The sequence below is a fragment of the Erinaceus europaeus genome, chromosome 16 (genome assembly GCF_950295315.1).
Source record: "Erinaceus europaeus chromosome 16, mEriEur2.1, whole genome shotgun sequence".
In the NCBI taxonomy this organism is placed as follows: Eukaryota; Metazoa; Chordata; class Mammalia; order Eulipotyphla; family Erinaceidae; genus Erinaceus; species Erinaceus europaeus.
Genome location: NC_080177.1, coordinates 18,393,576 through 18,412,968, shown reverse-complemented (window position 1 = coordinate 18,412,968; position 19,393 = coordinate 18,393,576). Strand labels below are relative to the sequence as shown.

Here is a 19,393-nt window from a genome sequence, read left to right as displayed (position 1 = left end):
TTGTTATGTGTTCAGCATGCCTCAACATGCTTTACATGAATTAAGAGGTTTGGTACAATTTAATTGAATCATATCAACCCTATCTGGTGTGTGCTATTATTTTTTTCTAAATTTATTTTTTATTTAAGAAAGTATAAATTAACAAAACCATAGGGTAGGAGGAGCACAACTCCACACAGTTCCCACCGCCCAATCTCCATATCCCATCCCCTCCCCTGATAGCTTTCCCATTCTCTATCCCTCTGGGAGTATGAACCCAGGGTCATTGTGGGATGCAGAAGGTGGAAGGTCTGGCTTCTGTAATTGCTTCCCTGCTGAACATGGGCGTTGACTGGTGGATTCATACTCCCAGTCTGCCTCTCTCTTTCCCTAGTAGGGTGGGTCTCTGGGGAAGCAGAGCTCCAGGACACATTGGTGGGGTCTTCAGTCCAGGGAAGCCTGGCCTGCATCCTGATGGCATCTGGAACCTGGTGGCTGAAAAGAGAGTTAACATACAAAGCCAAACAAACTGTTGAGCAATCATGGAGCCAAAGGTTGGAATAGTGGAGAGGAAGTGTTAGGGGGATACTCACTGCAAACTCTAGTGTACTTCTGCTTTCAGGTATATATTTTGCACTTGTTTATGGATACGTGTGAACATATGCTCTCTCTCACAGAACCTGGTGTATATCTAGGTTTGGTGATATTATTTTTATGCTCATTTTGCAGATGATCAAATGAAGACAGAGAGGTTGAATATCTTTCCAAGGTCACGTAGCTTAAAGTGGCATAGATGTCATCACTGTGCAAAACTGCTTCATGATGAGGTCTTGAATTACTTGGCTTGTGCTAGTTGTTGATGTTGTGCTTTGTGACCATCTTCATTGGTCCTCTCAGTATCATCCATTTGCTTGCATCTCTGGACGTGACCACCCAATTTAACTGTGACTAATCCACACTTTCCAAACTCCCAACCCATCTTCAGTGCTAATTCAGTGTCCCTTTCATTCTTCACTGTTTTCTCCAGTCTTTAAATCGGATGCTCAAATTATCAACCCTATCTTCAAGACTTCAACATTGCCATGATCTCCTCCATGGAAGCTAAAAAGAGACCTTTATTCAGAGATAACATACCACTGACTACATTTCCCCCCATCCTCCCCCTTCACCCTCAAGCTATATCTTCTTTCATTCTTATTATTGAGACAATTCCGCTTATTTCTGCTATAGTGTTGAAAATTCTATCCTGTTCCTCTTTCTCCTCCACACTTTCTCCCTCCCACCTCAATTACTCTTGCACTTTATTTATCTGTTTTTAATATTTTATTTATGTTGTTTTAATGAGAGAGATACAGAGAGAAATATAGATACATAGTTAGATCTGACCTGCAATTAAGTTTTTTTCTATCACAGCCATATTTTTCAGTCAGTTTTATATTTAGAGTCATCGCTGTGAATCTCTTTTTCTTACATTAGACAGATAGATAATAGATGAAGATAACACAGCACTGCTCTGCCATCTGTGGAGTTTCTTCACCTGGGATCTTGTTGCTCCCAGGGCTTTGCACATGAGGAGACATACACACTGCCCAGAGAACCATTTGGCCCTTCTCAAAGCTATGTTTTGCTCCACATCCTTCTTTTACTTGGGGCCCGTTAGAGTTAGACTTACGCTTCTGCTACTCAGTTGAGATTTTTTTTCTTTCTTTCTTTTTAGAAATTTCCAATCACTTTTTCCTTCCACCTGGGTTATTTCTAGGGCTGGGTACCTGCATGACAAATCCACCACACCTAGTGGCCATTTTCCTCTTTTTTTTTTTTCCTTTCTACTTTATTTTATAGGACAGAGAAATTGAGAGAGTACAGGGAGATAGAGGGAAAGAAAGATAAGACACCTACTTCACTACTCCTAAAGTGGGGCCCCTACAGGTGGGGAGTGGGGTCTCAAACTGGGGTCCTTGCACTTAGTAATATGTGCACAACTACTCCACTACCCAGCCCCCTTCTCTGCTACTTTTTTGCATGCAGACCTCACCATCCCTTCCCATGTCTGTAGGATCCTTAGAAGTAACTTTTTTCTAAGTCTTTCCTCTTGAAGTTACCAGAGGAATCTTTCTGACAGTAGCTACATAAACTTTTAAAAAAAAATCTTGAAAGCCATCTGTATCTTTCCTCTTGATCCTCAGCACCTCTGTTTTATTTTAGGCTTTCATTACAACTTACTTGTACTATTACTACTTACTTGTACTATTAAAAGTTCAAAACTGTTCCTTCTTATAATTCTCTGTGTATCTGACTGTGTGTGTGTATATATATACATGATATATATAATATATATGTATATATTATATATATATATATATCACAACTCTCTTAACCATTCATCAGCTTTGGATTATCAAAGTTGCTTTTATGTTTGAATTATTACAAATAGTGTCATGAACATAGGTGTACACAGACCTTTTTGGACTGGCCCTAGGAGATTACCCTCAGAAGGGAGCAAGCAAGCATCATCTGAGGGTGTGTGTGTGTGTGTGTGTGTGTGTGTGTGTGTGTGTGTATGTTAGAAGCTGTAGGCAGCACCCTGGGTGTTGCGATGAGAGAGCATGTCAGCTGCACTGAGTGTGGGCCTTGTTCTGTGTGAGCAGGCGCTTTCTTCCTACAGCTTCAGGGGAGGTGTTACTGATTCTGAGTTGGCCCAGAACTGGCGTCTGTGCTCTGAGGGTGTTGACAAAAACCCAAGATTGCTACACAGGGAACCTTTTGGCTTTCCCCCAGTGTTGGTCACCATGACAGGCTGTGGAGAAATCTCAGCCTAACCACGAACATCAGATGTTTACTCTAATGGGTCCCAGATGAGCAAAGGTAATGCTCTCCCAAGAAAGGCAGAGAGAGCCTTATGTGCTTCATTTTGGTTCTGTGTGGTTTTGTCATCAGGAGGAATTTGAAAGAGGACTCCACTAGAGTTTTTTTAAAAGTCTGTTTGATAAGGCAAAGAGAATCTGAGTCTTATGATGGTCACATGGCTTGGTCTGTGGGGACAACACCCTGATTTGAAGGCTCTGGCATTTTCTGCTGCTGCTCCTCATCCCTTACTTCTTTCCACTCGCCTTGTCCCTCCCCTCTCCTCTCCTCCCCTCCTTTCCCCTCCCCTCCTCCTCTGTCCTCCTCCATCCTCCTCCCCCTCCTTCCCTCCTCCTCCTCCTCCTTCTTCTTCTCTCTCTCTCCTCTCTCTCTCTCTCTCTCTCTCTGTCTGTCTGATTTTCTTTCTTTGGTTACAAGTTGTTTAACTCCAATACCTGCAGCACGTTCATTCTGGTGCACCGACTCTGATCGAATTCTGTGGTATCTTAGTAGAAAATGGAGTTCTCTCAAGAATTTTGTCAGAGAGCATCAATTAGCTGTGTTGATAAACATAAATCTCACTCTATAACGTTGAAAGGACCAATTACACTGTGGAAATAAAGTACTGAGAGGAAGTTCAAAGAGTTACTAACAGAAGAACAGAAGCAAGGGCTGGGTTATTATTGTAGAAACAGAAAGTCACAGTAGCTCATTGAAAAGCTCTTGCAAGTTTTATATCAGGGCTGCTCAACTACAAGCTTTTTGTTAAAAGAGAGAAAGCCAGAGAGTTAAGAAAGGCAATCTGGCACCTAAGACATCAGGAGTCAGAAGGGGAATTTCAGACATGTAAGTGCTGTGCTCTACAAGATGAGCTGTTTTTATCTGGTCCCTCCCCACTGTTTCTTCTCCTCTTTCTCCTCCTCTTCCCTGATCCCCACCCCTTCCCCCCTCCCCCTCCTCTGCTTTCTCTTCTTCTTCCCTTTATTGGGGTGGATTAATGGTTTACAGTCAACAGTAAAATATAATAGTTTGTACTTATGCGACGTTTCTCAGGGTTTCTTTCTTTCTTTCTTTCTTTCTTTCTTTCTTTCTTTCTTTCTTTCTTTCTTTCTTTCTTTCTTTTTTTCCCCCGCCCCAGAGCACTGCTCAGCTCTGCCTTATGGTGGTGCAGGGGATTGAAGCTGGGACTTTGGATCCTCAGGCATGAGAGCCTCTTTGCATAACCATTATGCTGTCTACCCTCGGCCCATTTTTCAGCTTTTCAGTTTTAATAACAATTAACCCCCCCCCCCCCTCGGTCCTCCTTTGCTGTCATATTCCAGGACCTGAACTCTCCCCACCTACTCCAGAGTCTTTTATTTGGTGCAATACACCAAACCCAGTCCAAGTTCTATTTTGTGTTTTCTAAATTTACAACTTCTTTTTTTCATTAGTGATTTAATAATGATCGACAAGATTGTGGGATAAGAGGAGTACAATTCCCACTACCCACTCAAAGCTTCTTAAAGGTCATCAAAACACAAATCATGCTCCCACATAGCAGCTGTTCCTCTGTGTGGCTGATGCCTGATGAATAAGCTAGCCATTATCCTCCTCAAGTATCACTATTGCTATTATTCTTACAGTATGAACCTGGAAGCCATTTCTGATTTTCTTTCCTATTCATATTATCTCAAAGGCATCACTGCTGCCTTCAACCAGTTCTGGACAGCTATAGTTCAGTTCAGTTAGGCAAATATTTCTTTAGTGCCTACTATATTCCGGGGAGTGAACACTAAGGGAGAATGTGGTGTATTTGAAGAGAGAAAGGGAGAGGGAGAGAAAGAATGAGAGACACCTGCAGCACTGCTTTATCACTTGTGAGGCTTCCAAGGTAGGAATTGAAGGCTTGAACTTGGATTCTTGCACATGGTAATGTGTACGCTTGACCAGGCATGCTACTGCCAGGTTCCAGTAAATTATATATATTTGCCTCCAGGGTTATTGCTGAGACTTTGTGCCAGCACTACAAATCCACTGGTCCTGGAGGCCATTTTTTCCCACTTTATTGGATAGGACAGAGAAATTTCGAGAGGGGGAGAGAAAGGTAGACACCTGCAGACCTGCTTCACCACTTGTGAAGTAACCCCCCTGCAGGTGGGGAGCTGGGGGCTTGAACTGGGATCCTTATGTGAGTCCTTGCACTTCATACCATGTGCACTTAACCCAGTGCACCACTGCCTGGCCCCCATAAATTTATATATATATATGTGTATATATATATATGTAATATATATTTAAATTAATTAATTTATTTTCCCTTTTGCTTCCCTTGTGGTAGTTATTATTGTTATTGATATCATTGTTGTTGGATAAGACAGAGAGAAATGGAGAGAGGAGGGGAGACAGAAAGGGGGAGAGAAAGATAGACACCTGCAGACCTGCTTCACTGCCTGTGAAACAAATCCCCAGCAGATGGGGAGCTGGAGGCTTGAACCAGGATCCTTAGGCTGGTCCTTGTGCTTCGCGCCACGTGTGCTTAACCTGCTGCACTACCACCCGACCCCCCATAAATTATATTTTTAAAAGACTAACTTCTGAAATAACTGAGAGATATTATTAGCTTTGTGACTTCCTGGCAGAAATGACTAGAAGCCTTGAATGAAAAGAGATGTGGAACTTGATGAGCTAACGGCTAGAAAATTCCTATGGAGACCATCTGGCATAAGGCACTGATAATCAATCATACAGTTGGTGTTGAATTGGTACTAGGAGACAAACACATTCTCTATTCAATGTAGAAGAGTTCATTTAAATGTACTCACCCCCGCTGGAAATAGTAAGCAAGGAAAAGTGCAAGGTTGTGTGCATCAGAATGAAAACACTTGTTTCTGAATTGGAGAAACCAAAGGAGTCCAAGAGATGAAAGATTTCTGAGTTAGTAGGAGAGGAATAAAGACAAGTGACTTATGTGGTGGCCTTTCAATAAAAGGAACTGTTTTTTTTTTTTCTTCATTACAGACTGAAACTTTATGATATTTTCCAAATTGCATGGTTGGACCCCTGAGTCTAGTTTTGATTTCATTCTTTATAATCTATTTCCACACATTTTTTTTTTCAGTTCAAAATCCTGAAGGCCAGATAAAACTTTATTCCAAAGGAGCAGATACCATTCTGTTTGAAAAACTTCATCCATCCAACGAAGACCTTCTGACGCTGACGTCAGATCATCTCAATGTAAGGGTCTCTCAATGTTCAGGTGTGCACCATGGCTCATTGGCCACCTCCTAGGACTAGGGCTAATTTTAAATGCACCAGTTAGACATTTGAAATAGAAAGCATGTGGAAAGAGGTTCCACAGGAAACCATACCAATGAATGTAGGGAAACTGGTACACTGGTCTCTCCCCTGACCTCCAGATAGTTACCTGCTGGTTTAGTCACAGCGTAAGTGGATGAATAGCTACTATAAGTAGCCACTGAGTGTGGTTTCCTGTGGTCTGGCCTGGGGAAGGCTCAGGATGTGCATTCCACCTGCCTCAATTCTCCTAAAGTGAGGGGTCATTTCTCTGGTGAGAATGGACAGCTTTCTAGGCAAAGGATCTGGTGGGTAGCTCTGCCTTGGATTCTGATTCTCGGCACCAGCTGAATCTCTAATGATAACCCCAGGGTATAAGCTTAGGGTTGTGATTCTTTATTGAGGGGGAAAACGTCATCGTTGTAGCCAGCTCTCTCCCCTCAAAGTTCTTGTATTCTGGCCTAAAAAGCATCCTGAGTCACAGAGGTTTTCTGGGTGAAGCTATCAAATTCTGTGGCTAGGAAGCTTCTTTCCAAAACTTTTCTGAGGGACCAGGTGGTTGGCGCACCTGGTTGAGCACACGTGTGCCAAAACTTTTCTGATGGCAGCGGGGGTGATCTTTCACATTCATAAACATTATTCATTTATTATCTTAATTTATTTGATAGAGACAGTCAGGTATTGAGAAGGAAGGGGGAGATAGAGAGGAAGAGAGACCCCTGCAGACTTGCTTCACCACACATGAAGCTTTCCCCCTGCAAGTGGGTAAAATTATTTATGTATTTATAGAAAGGAAAGAGAGCACAGTGCTGCTTCGGTCTTTGTGGTGCTGGGGATCAAACCCAGAGCCTCATGAAGGCAAGTCCTATGCTTTACTCACCGAGACTGTCTAACTCTGAGGGCAGATCAAGTGATAACATCAGATCATTCTTATACATTTTATTTATTTGTTATTGGATAGAGACAGAGAGAAATTGAAGGAGGAGGGGGAGATAGAGAAGGAGAGAGACAAAGAGACATTTGCAGCTCTGATCCACCACTTGTGAAGCTTTCCCCCTGCAGGTGGGGACCAGGGGCTTGAACCTTGGTCCTTGAGCACTGTAATGTGTGCGCTCAGCCAGATGTGCCACCACCTGGCCCCCATTATCATACATTTTTTATTGATTTACCAGTGTGTTACAATACTACAAAATTTCAGGAGTAGAGCATCATACCGCTATACATGTACATTTCCCTATTCCCACCACCGAAGTTCCAGTGTCTTCACACTGTTAGAATGACCCCTCTGCTCAGTCTTCCTACTCACCACCGCCCCCATCTTTCCCTTTTGGCAACAGTGTAGGAATTCATTTTGTTGTGGCAGTTCACTTAAAAAAAGAAGAGACTGGGGGCCAGGCAGTAGTGCACTGGATTAAGCACACATGGCATGAAGCGCAAAGACCAGCAACAGGATCCTGGTTCGAGCCCCTGGCTCCCCAACTGTGTGTGTGTGTGGGGGGTCACTTCACAGGCGGTGAAGCAGGTCTGCAGGTGTCTATCTTTCTCTCCCCCTCTCTGTCTCTTCCCTCCTCTCTTGATTTCTCTCTGTCCTAGTCAACAACAACAATGACAGCAATAACAACAATAATAATAACAACAATGACAAACAACAAGGGCAACAAAAGGGGAAAAATAGCTTCCAGGAGCAGTGGAAGGAGACAAAAAAAAAAAAGAGTCTATGAGTTAATATGACTATTTCTTGGTTTTAACTTGAGAGTCGGATTGTTTCTTCAGCATTTGTTTGAGGTTCTGTTTAACCCCATAGGAACTCTCAGGGCATCTCGTTAAAACTCTCATTTCTTTATTGGTTTCCCTCCTTTACAAAATTATTGAGGGTTCGTATTCCTTTTAAACATTATGCTTAATACAGAATACTCACAGAATCTTTAAAAACAAACAAACAAACAAACAAACAAATAAACTCTGCCTGACTTTAAGTTAAAAGAATGATGGTTTGGTAATATTGGTTACAAACATAGTTATTGTTTTTTGTCTTTCCAGTAGAGCATTCTTGATTTTCTTTTAATCTTTTCCAGAAGGACGGCATGGTCTTTTAATTTCTTTTTTCTTTTTTCTGAAAACATTAGAATCATAAGTATCTGATTTCTATCATTGCTCAAACACCAAGACCTTGGCTTTTCATAATTCCCTTCTCACCGGAAAGTATAGGAAACCCCATTTGGTCTTTTTTGTGTCGGATCAATTTGACTTGCTTTTTGTTGCCTTTGCTTTATTCATCTTGACTTCCAAATTCTGAGGCTTTCAATTTCCATTTAATTATTGATTTTTGAATTGTTTAATAAGAGGAAATGACCTTGCTCAAATGCTTATTTAGGATTAAGCTAGTGTTTCATGCACTAATTCAGTAACTTAAATCATCTGTCCCCCTTTGTAATGTCCTCATAGAGTTTGTTCACTGTGGTGCAGAACAGAGAAAGGCAAGCACTGCTAATGCCCAGTGGGCTTGCGAGTTAAAGGCAAAGAATTTTAAGAGGAATTAAGGAGGACAAAAAGATCTTTATAAGACAGTAACTTGATTTTCAGATCAGTGGGGAACCCAGTGGTGGTCTTGGAAGGCAAGGCTTGTAAAATATGATTGCAATATCCAAAATGCTACCAAATGCCTGTAAGATAAATTTAAATCATGTTTCTCATGGTCTCTCTCAACCTAACCGCATCATTGAAGTGCACACTGACTTTTAATTGACCTAATTAGGGTGCGCTGTGGTTTAATAATGTGTGTATCAGAAGCCAAAGCATAACAGAGAAGATAACACTCTGAGGCAGTGCCCAAAGGAGCAGAAATTGCAGAGTAGAAGCACTTGGAGTACAGTGACTCTTAGATAGATCCCTACTGGAGACCCAGGTGAATGAATGGGGAGGGTTTTTAGCATTTTTGCTGGAAGCCATCTCCCTAAGCATTGCAGCAGTATGGGACTCTTAGAAACTATCAGTTTCTATTTAGAAACTTGCTTTTCGTTTTTTTCCTTTGTCAGTGGTTACTTTATTTATATAACTTAAAGGTCTCTAGTACTGGAACCTAGTATTAGAGTCCACTTTTCTTTTTTATCATTTCTTTTTTTTAATATTACAACTATTACTAATACTTTAATTAAATGAGAATAATACATATTAAAATAAGTAGCATTAAATGTGGTAAAAGCAATAATAATGTATATAAAATACTATACATTTCCAGGATGCTCTTGATATTCAAGAAGGAAGAGATTTATATAAAAACAGTATAAATAAAAATGTCTAAAATAAACCATAGACGTGTGGGATTTATCTTTCAGAATAAGATCCTCCAGAATGTCAAATATCTTTTTTCTTTTTTGCTTCACTATCTTTAAAAAATTTTCTATATTGAGGGATTAATGGTTTATAGTCGACAATAAAATACAATAGTTTGTACATGCATAGCATTTCTCAGTTTTCCACATAACAGTACAACTCTTACTAGGTCCTCCTCTGCCATCATGTCCCAGGACTTGAACCCTCCCCCCAGCCACCCCCCCATCTGTTCTGCTTAGTGAGAAATTTGCTTTTCTTATCAGAAGGATTAAAGTATCAGCGGTATTATTTAAAATGGTCACTTTTCTGAGACTAAAGGAAAGTATGGCTTTCCAATTAACTTAGCTAATTGTCAAATGGTCGGGTCATAGAAAATGGTTTTGAAATGAATTTTTTTCCCCCCAAACTAACCTGATCTGATAGTGGGTTTTTCTTTCTTTTGTATGTGTGTGGTGCTAAGGCTTTGCAAATGCATGACTCAGAGCCAACTTTTTCAGAGAAACAGAGAAAGAGGGGGAGGGGAGGGAGAGAAAAGGAGAGAAAGAGAGGAGAGAGCTGAAACTTCCTTTGGTATAGTAGTCTTCTCATGTGGTATAGGAAACTTATGTGAGGGTTAAAAATGGATACAGGTATAATCAAGGGAAAAAATGGGTATAGGTATAATCAAGGAATTACTAGCATAGTTCAGAGATCAATCCAGATGGTAGTCAGGCACCAGAGCAATAGAACGTTTAAAAATTAACCAGACCTAGAGTAGGAATAATGCTAACTTTCCGCTTCTGTAAACTCTTTTCTGCTTTCACTAAGGTAGAATATTTGTTTCTGGGAAAACAAGATGTTTTTGTACCAAGATGTGGTGCAAGACTAAAAGCCCCCCAGTCATTAGATTTCAATTAAACAAGCCAAGTCCAGAACCTGTGCAAAACTATTGTATGTAACCAATGCTGGCGTATGCTGCAAACAGTATAAAAGGATGCATGTGAATGTGTTTAGGTGTTCAGTCTTTGGGGAGCTCCTGTGTGAGTCTTCCCTGGGCTGGACCCTCAGCTTAGCAGGCTCAAATGAAATTGATATTTATCCACCTGACTTGGTGTGGAGTCTTGTGATTCCTGTGTGGAGAATTCTTTTATTTATTTATTTATTTATTTATTTATTCATTTATTCCCTTTTGTTGCCTTTGTTGTTTTTTGTTGTTGTTGTTGATGTCATTTTTGTTGGATAGGACAGAGAGAAATGGACAGAGGAGGGGAAGACAGAGAGGGGGAGAGACAGAAAGACACCTGCAGACCAGCTTGCCTGTGAAGTGACTCCCCTGCAGGCGGGGAGCCAGGGGCTTGAACTGGGATCCTTACGCCGGTCCTTGTGCTCTGCGCCACCTGCACTTAACCTGCTGCACTACCACCCGACTCCCCTGTGTGGAGAATTCTGTCCCATTACACTTAGACCTAGACTGTGCACATAGTCAGACAAGCCACCCAGCTATCTTATCTCATTCTGATAGTGTTTAAAAACAACAACAACAGTATTTTATTTAATGATTGAGAGTACAGAGAGAAGACCAGAGCACTGCTCAGCTCTGGCTTGTGGCAGTACTGAGGATAGAATCTGGATCCCTCAGAGCCTCAGGCCTGAAAGTCTTTTGCAGAACCAGTATGTTGTCTCCCCAGCCTGTGATTGTTATTATTAAGATAAAACATTCATCTAACAACAACAACAACAGAAATTACAGAGAACCCATCCAGAGTGGAAAATAAAACATCAATCCCTACTTTTAGTCTTATTTCCCAGAAACAATCATTTATTTAAAAACTTTTCTATCTGTGACCTGGGAGGTGGGACTGTGGATAAAGCCATAGACTCTCTACCCTGAGGGCCAGAGTTCAGCCCCCAGGATCACATGTGCTCTGGCTCCCCACCTCACCACCTTAATAAATAAAATCTTTAAAAAAAATTAAAATGAAATAAACAATATTTTCTACCTTTGTTAACCCTTCTCTCCTTGGAGATGATTCTTATAACCTTAGCTAATAAGCTTCCATTACCTGGCTAACAATTATTTTTTTATTTATTATTGTCTTGAATAAACAATTGTTTATTCATGTATTGTAAGCTTTTGTTATGGAAAACTTCAATCACAGCAAAAGAAAGACTCAGATAATTTTAGACTCAGCTGTGTTGCTAGAGAAAAAGCTACAATGGTTTGGTGCCAGGTGGTGCCAGGGTTCCTGGAATGAGACTAATGCCTTGGATGTGAGGTTCTGTGGCCCTCTGAGGATACTTTTCTTTCCACCAGAAGCCATTCATCCAGAACCATGGAATAGGTTGGGCCTCTCTCCTTGCCTAGCAAAGGACAGTTGGGATCTATATACATAGCTTCAAATGGACATTTGAATTTCGACATCACTGATCATCTCCCAGTTGGGACACTTCAGTGGCCATTTCAACAGCCTGGGCTGGAGGGGGGAGGGAGGCTAAGTCCCTTGATTTTTTTTTTTTTTTTTACTCCATTGAAATAAACTATAAGAAAATAAACATCATCTCCCAATTTCAAGTTTATTAAAAAGTTGGGAATCACGATAAAACTCATGAGGAAAAAGACGAAATTTTAATCCTAGGCTTCTTATTCCTATGGCTGTTGTTATGATGATTGCTTGTGGTGGCTCCTAAGTCAATGTCTGTTCTGGCAGGAATTTGCAGGGGAAGGCCTTCGAACCTTGGCCATTGCATACAGAGAACTGGATGACAAGTACTTCAGAGAGTGGCAGAAGATGTTGGAAGATGCCAGTGCTGCCACAGATGAGAGGGATGAGGAGATAGCTGGGCTGTATGAAGAAATCGAAAGGGATTTGATGGTATGAGTCTAGAAACATGATGGTTTATATTTATTTATTTATTTGTTTTCAATATTTACTATCTTTTTTTATATATAAAGACAGCCAGATATTGAGAGGGAAGGGGGAGCTAGAGCGGAAGAGAGACAGACACCTGCAGACCTGATTCACTACTTGTGAAGCTCCCCCCCCACCCGGGTGGGGACTGGGTCCTTGTTCATTGTAACATGTGCGCTCAACCAGGTGTGCCACCAGCGGGCCCCTGAAGGTTGTTGTTCATAGAAAGAATAGTTTAAAATTTTAATATAGAATTAATCCATTGGATAAATGATCTTGTACACAGATAACTCTCTTTGAATCATGATTTACATATTTTTAAAAAGGTTATTTATTGAGTGAGATATTGAGACAATTCAGAGCACCATTTCAGTATATATAATGCGGGGATAGAACCTGGGACCTCAAGCATTTAACTCCTGTGCTCTACCACTGAGCCACCATCCTAGTGTATATGCTGGCTTTGTGTTCGCCACATGTGGTTTTAGAACACCTACAGGATTATTTCTATTAGCTATAGCATATAGCCAAAGGTAGAAGACAGATTACTTGTTCCTGTCAACCTCTGATAGGGCCTTATTATGTTTTTTTTTTCTTCCTACCTCATAATACTTTTTTTTTCAATTTATTTTATTAGAGTAATGAAACTTACCACAAAGAATGGATTGTAGCTCTGAGCCATCGTAGGTGCATGATGCTATCTGCTGTGCAGAATGTGATCAGTTCTTGAAATGATATTCCTCTGAGGCCTCAATGACCAGGATGCTCAGCACCTCAGCACTTGTGAGGTACTAGGGAGCATGCTTGTTCATCTTTGTATAAGTCATTGAACAATTACTTTCATTTTTTTAGTCTTCAGCACTTGCTGGTTTAGTAATTAAGGAAGATGGCTTTACCTTTTTCTATAATCCTATGTATGAGATCAAGTCTTCCCCTCATTTTTCTAGACCCTTTCATAGTGATATAAGTGGAAAACAGCAAGGGATTCTTAAGTCCATAAAGCTCAGGTACTTCCTGATTTGCTATATTAATATTTTATTTGAGCATATCAGAGCCCAATGTAAAATTGTCGTTTCCAGGGTTGGTGTGCCCGTCAGTTGACTTGATTCAGGTACTTCTTCGGGCCCTTTCCTTTCTGCTTCTGTGTGTAATAGGATGCTGGTTAAATCAGTATGTCATACGTTCTGTCTTCACCTCTGCACTTTGTGATTGAAAGTTACAGATGCTTTGGATGTTGTGTGCAAGCATTAATATAAGCTATTCTTTATCTTCCAATGAAGCTGTTGGGTGCCACTGCTATTGAAGATAAGTTGCAGGAGGGTGTTATTGAAACCATTACAAGTTTATCACTAGCCAATATTAAGATCTGGGTCCTAACAGGAGACAAACAAGGTAACGTGGCCATGAATGATGATAATGTTTGGAAATGATAGCTTCCGTGGTTAAAAAAAAAAAATCATTAACTAGGAAGCTTAAATAACTAGATACTTGTCATTCTCTTATGCATAGAAAAAAATTCAAACACAAAAAGAAAAGTTATTACACGCATTTACTATTTAAAAACAAGTGAAAACTAACAACATGTCTTCTATTATCATTGGGGTTTGCTGAGTTTCAGTTGAGTCAGCTCTTAAATATCAAATGCACTTATCGGTAGTGGTAGTATGGAAACTTTAACAGGTAGAGAACCAGTGCTAACCCTAATCAGGTCAGAGAATGACAGCAAGAGACCTTGGGAATACTCTTTTAGTTTCTTGATGGTAGGGGAGTTTGCAGTTCAGTTGTATTAGAATAGTAGCTAAGTTTGGAGGAAGCTCTCTGAAGCAGATACTTGTCAACTGGTGAGGGGATGTTTGGGAATTTTAACAACCACCTCAGCTGCAACAGTGCAACTTGTCTGGATTCCAGGACTGCTCATGCTGTGGTGTGGTGGGAGATAACCCACTTTTAAGCGTGCCAAAACACTAGATCATGAGAGAAAGTGGTTTATGTTCAGAACATGATGCTTCCTCAAAAACAAAAAGACCATCAATACTTTTTTGGACCTATAGCTGGTGGTAAAGGTTAAGACAAAAATGATTTTATTCTTGAGCATCAGTCAGCCAGAAATATTTAGTTGACCAGCACACACATGTTTTGTTGATTCAGTTTACCTGTTAGATAATTTTAGAACATTACAGGACTTGCAAATATGAATAATCAGCTTTTTTTAAAATACTAATCCAAAATCTCTTATTACACAAAATAAACACCAGAGAGCCGAGCTCTTTGATGTGTTTCTAGATAGAAACAGCCAAGAGTTTGCTGTTGGGTGTATCAGTGGGTATGGCTGTTCAGTTATGTCCAGTTAGCTTTAATTTCTGTGGTTTTTACAAAGGATATGTCTTTGTAAGTCAAGTTGCCTTCCATGACTTAGAACTTGTCTAATTACTCTATAGAATTAGCTAGAATCTAATGGCTCAATAGAATTAGAATCAAATGACTATTTTGGAGATAGAAAAATAACCTTCTGACTCAGTTCCCATTATGTAAAATTAGAGGGAGGAATGACCAACTCCATGTAATTCCTAGCAGCAATCTTGAGTGGTTCTTGAGGTGGTATTCAAATTCCTAATTTCTATAGTATGTGCACTTAGCCAGGTGCGCCACCTGGCCCCTAGATTCCTAGTTTCTGATCACTTAATGGTAAAAATGACAGAATTGTGTGTGAGAAGACTAAAACTATGTAAAAGCACTTTTATAAACTGAACACTTTACAAGATTCCCCCCCCCAATTCAATTCGCCTTCCATGTCAAAATGGAATAATAACCTGGTTTAGTATTTTAGCTCTCCAAAGGGTATATCTGGGACTTCATGTCACAAGTTTTTTTTGATACAGCACTTTCCTACATCACATGATCTTAGGCTACTTTTATATGTTGAAGACCACTTTTTTTTTTCCTCAAAAACTGGGTGGGAATGTGAAGAATTCAGAGATACTGCTGCTATGTGATTAAATGATATGGACCCCAAATCTTTGAATTCCCTCCTGAGTTGCTCATATTTTATTACCCATCATTTTATATCTTTTTAAAATTTTATTTATTTATTTATTTATTCCCCCTTTTTGCCCTTGTTTTTTATTGTTGTTATTATTGATGTTGTTGTTGTTGGAGAGGACAGAGAGAAATGGAGAGAGGAAGGGAAGACAGAGAGGGGGAGAGAAAAGTAGACACCTGTAGACCTGCTTCACTGCCAGTGAAGCGACTCCCCTGCAGATGGGGAGCCGGGGGCTCGAACCAGGATCCTTTACACTGGTCCTTATGCTTTGCACCACATGCGCTTAACCCGCTGTGCTACCGCCCGACTCCCATCCATCATTTTCTGACATTAGGGGGTGTACAAGTTTACAAGGAAATACAGGACTAGTCTCAGAACTTTTATGGAAAAGGTACTGCTGCTGTGAAGTAATGTTCTAACTGAGATGGGCTTTATTTTATATCAGAAACTGCCATCAACATTGGTTATGCCTGCAACATGCTGACTGATGACATGAATGATATATTCATTGTAGCAGGGAACACAGCAGTGGAAGTTAGAGAAGAACTCAGGTAAGTGTTCAAAGAGGAGGGAAGATGAAGATGGAGGAAAAGAGGGAATAAGGGAGAATGAGTAGTTGAGAGAATAAAAAGATACTTTACATTTCCCTATGGTCTTAATTTAGAATAGTTAAATGCATATTTTCCTTTTATTTTTTATCGCGCAGTTCATTTACAGTACAGTTGTTGTCACATGGGTATCGTCTCTCTTCTCACCAAGAGAGGCGTCTGCAAAACACTCCCTCCCCCAAATTAGGTCCATTAGCTTGTACCAGGACTACAATGCCTTTATCCCCTCAACCATTTTTTCTACCCTTCTTCCCCAGAAAGCTTTGCTTTGGTGCAATACACCACTAGTCCACGTTGTACTGTGTGTTTCCCCTTTCTGTTCTTGTTTCTTAAACTCTGCCCATGGGTGAGATCATTCCCTATTAATCCTTCTCTTTCGGGCTTAATATGACTCTCTCAAGCTCCATCCAAAATGAGGTGAAGAAGAGGAATTCATCATTCTTAATAGCTGAGTAGTATGTATGCCACAAAAACACATTTCTTAAACTCCTATTCTTGTTGGTAGCAAACTAAATTTGACATTAGTGGTGAACCTTTGTCTTTAGGCCTTCAATATATACCAAGTAATTTTAGACAAGGACTTCAGGGGGTGAGGGGTGGCAAACCCACTTAAGCACACATAGCACCATGAGCGAGGACCCAGCTTGGAGCCCCGGCTCCCCACCTGCAGGGGAGATGCTTCATCAGCAGTGAAGCAAGTCTGCAGGTATCTATCTTTCTCTCTCCCTCTCTCTCTCCCCCTTCCCTCTCAATTTATTTCTGTCTTGTCAAAGAGAAAATATGAAAGAAAAAATGGCCACTGAGAGTGGTGTATTTGTAATTGCAGTCGCCAAGCCTCAGCGATAACTCTGGTGGCAATAAAAAGAAAAAAAAAGGATTTCAAATCGTTTATGTTGAGTTAGACTTGAAAATTAGACATGCAAAAGTGTCTATAAACTTTTATAGGATCATAAGTGATCCATATTATGAAAGAGCGCACTTATTAAAAATGTCAATTCCCTCACTTCATTTGATCTAAAAATTAAGTCTCCAGAGGGGCAGGCATGGAATTTTGTAATTTAATAAGCACTTAGATGAAGCTTATGATCAGATAAATGTGAAAACCCACTTGTGGGAACTGATATGTAAAGTCAGAATAGAGTCTTTCAGTGTTAAAGTTGATTTTTTGACTTAGTCATTATTGAATCCAGATTTGGTATATAAGCTTATGAGATATAGAATATTGTACACCTTGTCGAACTGCCTCATGGCACTAGAACATATTTTAGTGCTGACACTGGAGATAAGAGTGAATAAAGATTAATATTTAAGAAACAATATCTTTTATACCACATTTCTTTTTTGTTACTTCACTTGAAGAAAGACAGTTTAAATAACTGTCTAAATATTTTCTTAGAGTTTTAAAAAAGTGCTGCCTCGGGGGCAGACGGTGGCGCACCTGGTTGAGTACACATATTATAGTGCACAAGGACCCAGGTTTGAGTCCCCAGTCCCCACCTGCAGGGGGAAAGCTTTGCAAGTGGGGAAGCAGGGCTGCAGGTGTCTCTCTGTCTCTCTCCCTCTCCCCATTCAATTTCTGGCTGTCTCTATCCAATAAATAAATAAATAAAGGTAATAAAAAATTTTAAAAAAAGAAAAAATGTTTTTAAAAAAGTGCTGCCTCATAATATTTTTGATTTTTGATGCTTTGTAATAACTTCTTTGCTTTAAAGTAAATTATCTTCTTGGTTGAACACATCCTGGTGACTAAGAAGATTATTGACTTGAAAGCAAACTGTTTACCATTTGCTATACTTTAGAATGACTAACCTTCCCGGGGACATAACAGGGAGCATATGGGTTTCTTTCTGACATCTTTTTTGTTTTATTTATGAAAAAGAAGTATTGACAAAACCATAGGATAAGAGGGGTACACCTTCACACAATTCCCACCACCAGAACTCCGTATCCCATCCCCTCCCCTGATAGCTTTCCTATCCTTTAACCCTCTGGGAGTATAGACCCAAGATCATTGTGGGATGCAGAAGGTGGAAGGTCTGGCTTCTGTAATTGCTTCCCTGCTGAACATGGGCATTGACAGGTTGATCCATACTCCCAGCCTGTCTCTCTCTTTCTCTAGTAGGGCGGGGCTCTGGGGAAGCAGAGCTCCAGAACACATTGGTGGGGTTGTCTGTCCAGGGAAGTCTGGTCGACGTCCTGTTAGCATCTGGAACCTGGTGGCTAAAAAGAGAGTTAACATATAAAGCCAAATAAGTTGTTGACTAATCATGGACTTTAAAGACTAGAATATGGAATAGTGCAGATGAAGAGTTGGGGGTCCTCCATTTTGTAGATAGCTGGTAGGCATTTTTTAGTTATATTGCAAAGGGCCTGTGGCTATACTAGGTGTCTCCATCATGAAATTTTGTTCCTGAACCTTGTCAGTTTACTGACATCTGGCACTTCCTGTTGCTGTGCCCTTGTCTGAATGCCTGTCACTTTGGGTTGCTGGCTGTTCCTATCAGCTCACTTTCATATCCCACTGGAAAACATGTAGGTATGAATGCTTTTCCTCACTTCTTCATGCACACGAAGGTTTATGCTCTCACATGCCTATTTCCATTTCTGAAGGGACTTGACTTTACTGCCTTTCATATCAATGCCTTTCAGTGACAGAAATTTCATACTCAGATTCCAAAATTTTAATCTGAGTTGACATTACCCACAGGGCTCATCCTTTTGCTCACTGCATGTATCAAGTGTGGATAAGGAGTCAGGTTTCTTTTTGGTAACTTGCCCATAGCATCTCAGGTCCTCTTCAAAGTTCCTTTTTCCCTTGGCTGAGATATGAGATGGAGAAGAGAGGTGTTTATTTTTAGACTCTGGCTTATAGCAACTTTAATATCCTGATAGATATTTTAAAGCATTAGTCCTTTTTAAATTCTAAGAAACTTTTTTCTTCATTCTCAAAAAGTCTAATTAGAATAAAGATGCTGCTATGAGCTTCATGAGTCATTTCTTATATTAAGAAAGTAAGATCCTGGCTCTTTCTATTCTCTCTGTGTCTAGTCCTTTCAGTATTCCCTGTTGCAAGGTATGTTTCTGAGAAAGTAAAGAGAGTCACTTGTGCTGGTGGTTGTTACTACAAAAGATGTTTGGAACCAACTTGAATATATGTCAAGATTTTATCTAGCGACATTTGGTTGACTGAGTAGATGACATTACATTACTGTTGTGTCAGAGGAATATGGAGAAATATGAATTTCTGTACCACTCTTAGGGGTGTACGTTGATAGAAAATTATTCTTTTTTTCTTTCCTTCTTTACATTTTGACCAGAATTACTCAGGACTGCTCAGTTCTGGCTTATGGTGATGGTAGATTGAACCTGAGACCTTTGGTGCTACAGGCATGAAAGTCTGGCTTACAAACCACTGTACTATTTCT

At 40.2% G+C, this 19,393-nt stretch overlaps 1 protein-coding gene across 1 annotated transcript in view; it reads left to right on the top strand.

The window, feature by feature from the left end:
- Positions 1–19,393, top strand: part of ATP8B4 (ATPase phospholipid transporting 8B4 (putative)) — a 255,344-nt gene that overhangs the window by 182,469 nt on the left and 53,482 nt on the right. The window contains exons 18-21 of the mRNA XM_060174644.1: positions 5,924–6,039; positions 12,120–12,284; positions 13,601–13,712; positions 15,806–15,911. Coding sequence (XP_060030627.1) covers positions 5,924–6,039; positions 12,120–12,284; positions 13,601–13,712; positions 15,806–15,911 — 499 coding nt within the window. The remainder of the gene's footprint in view (positions 1–5,923; positions 6,040–12,119; positions 12,285–13,600; positions 13,713–15,805; positions 15,912–19,393) is intronic.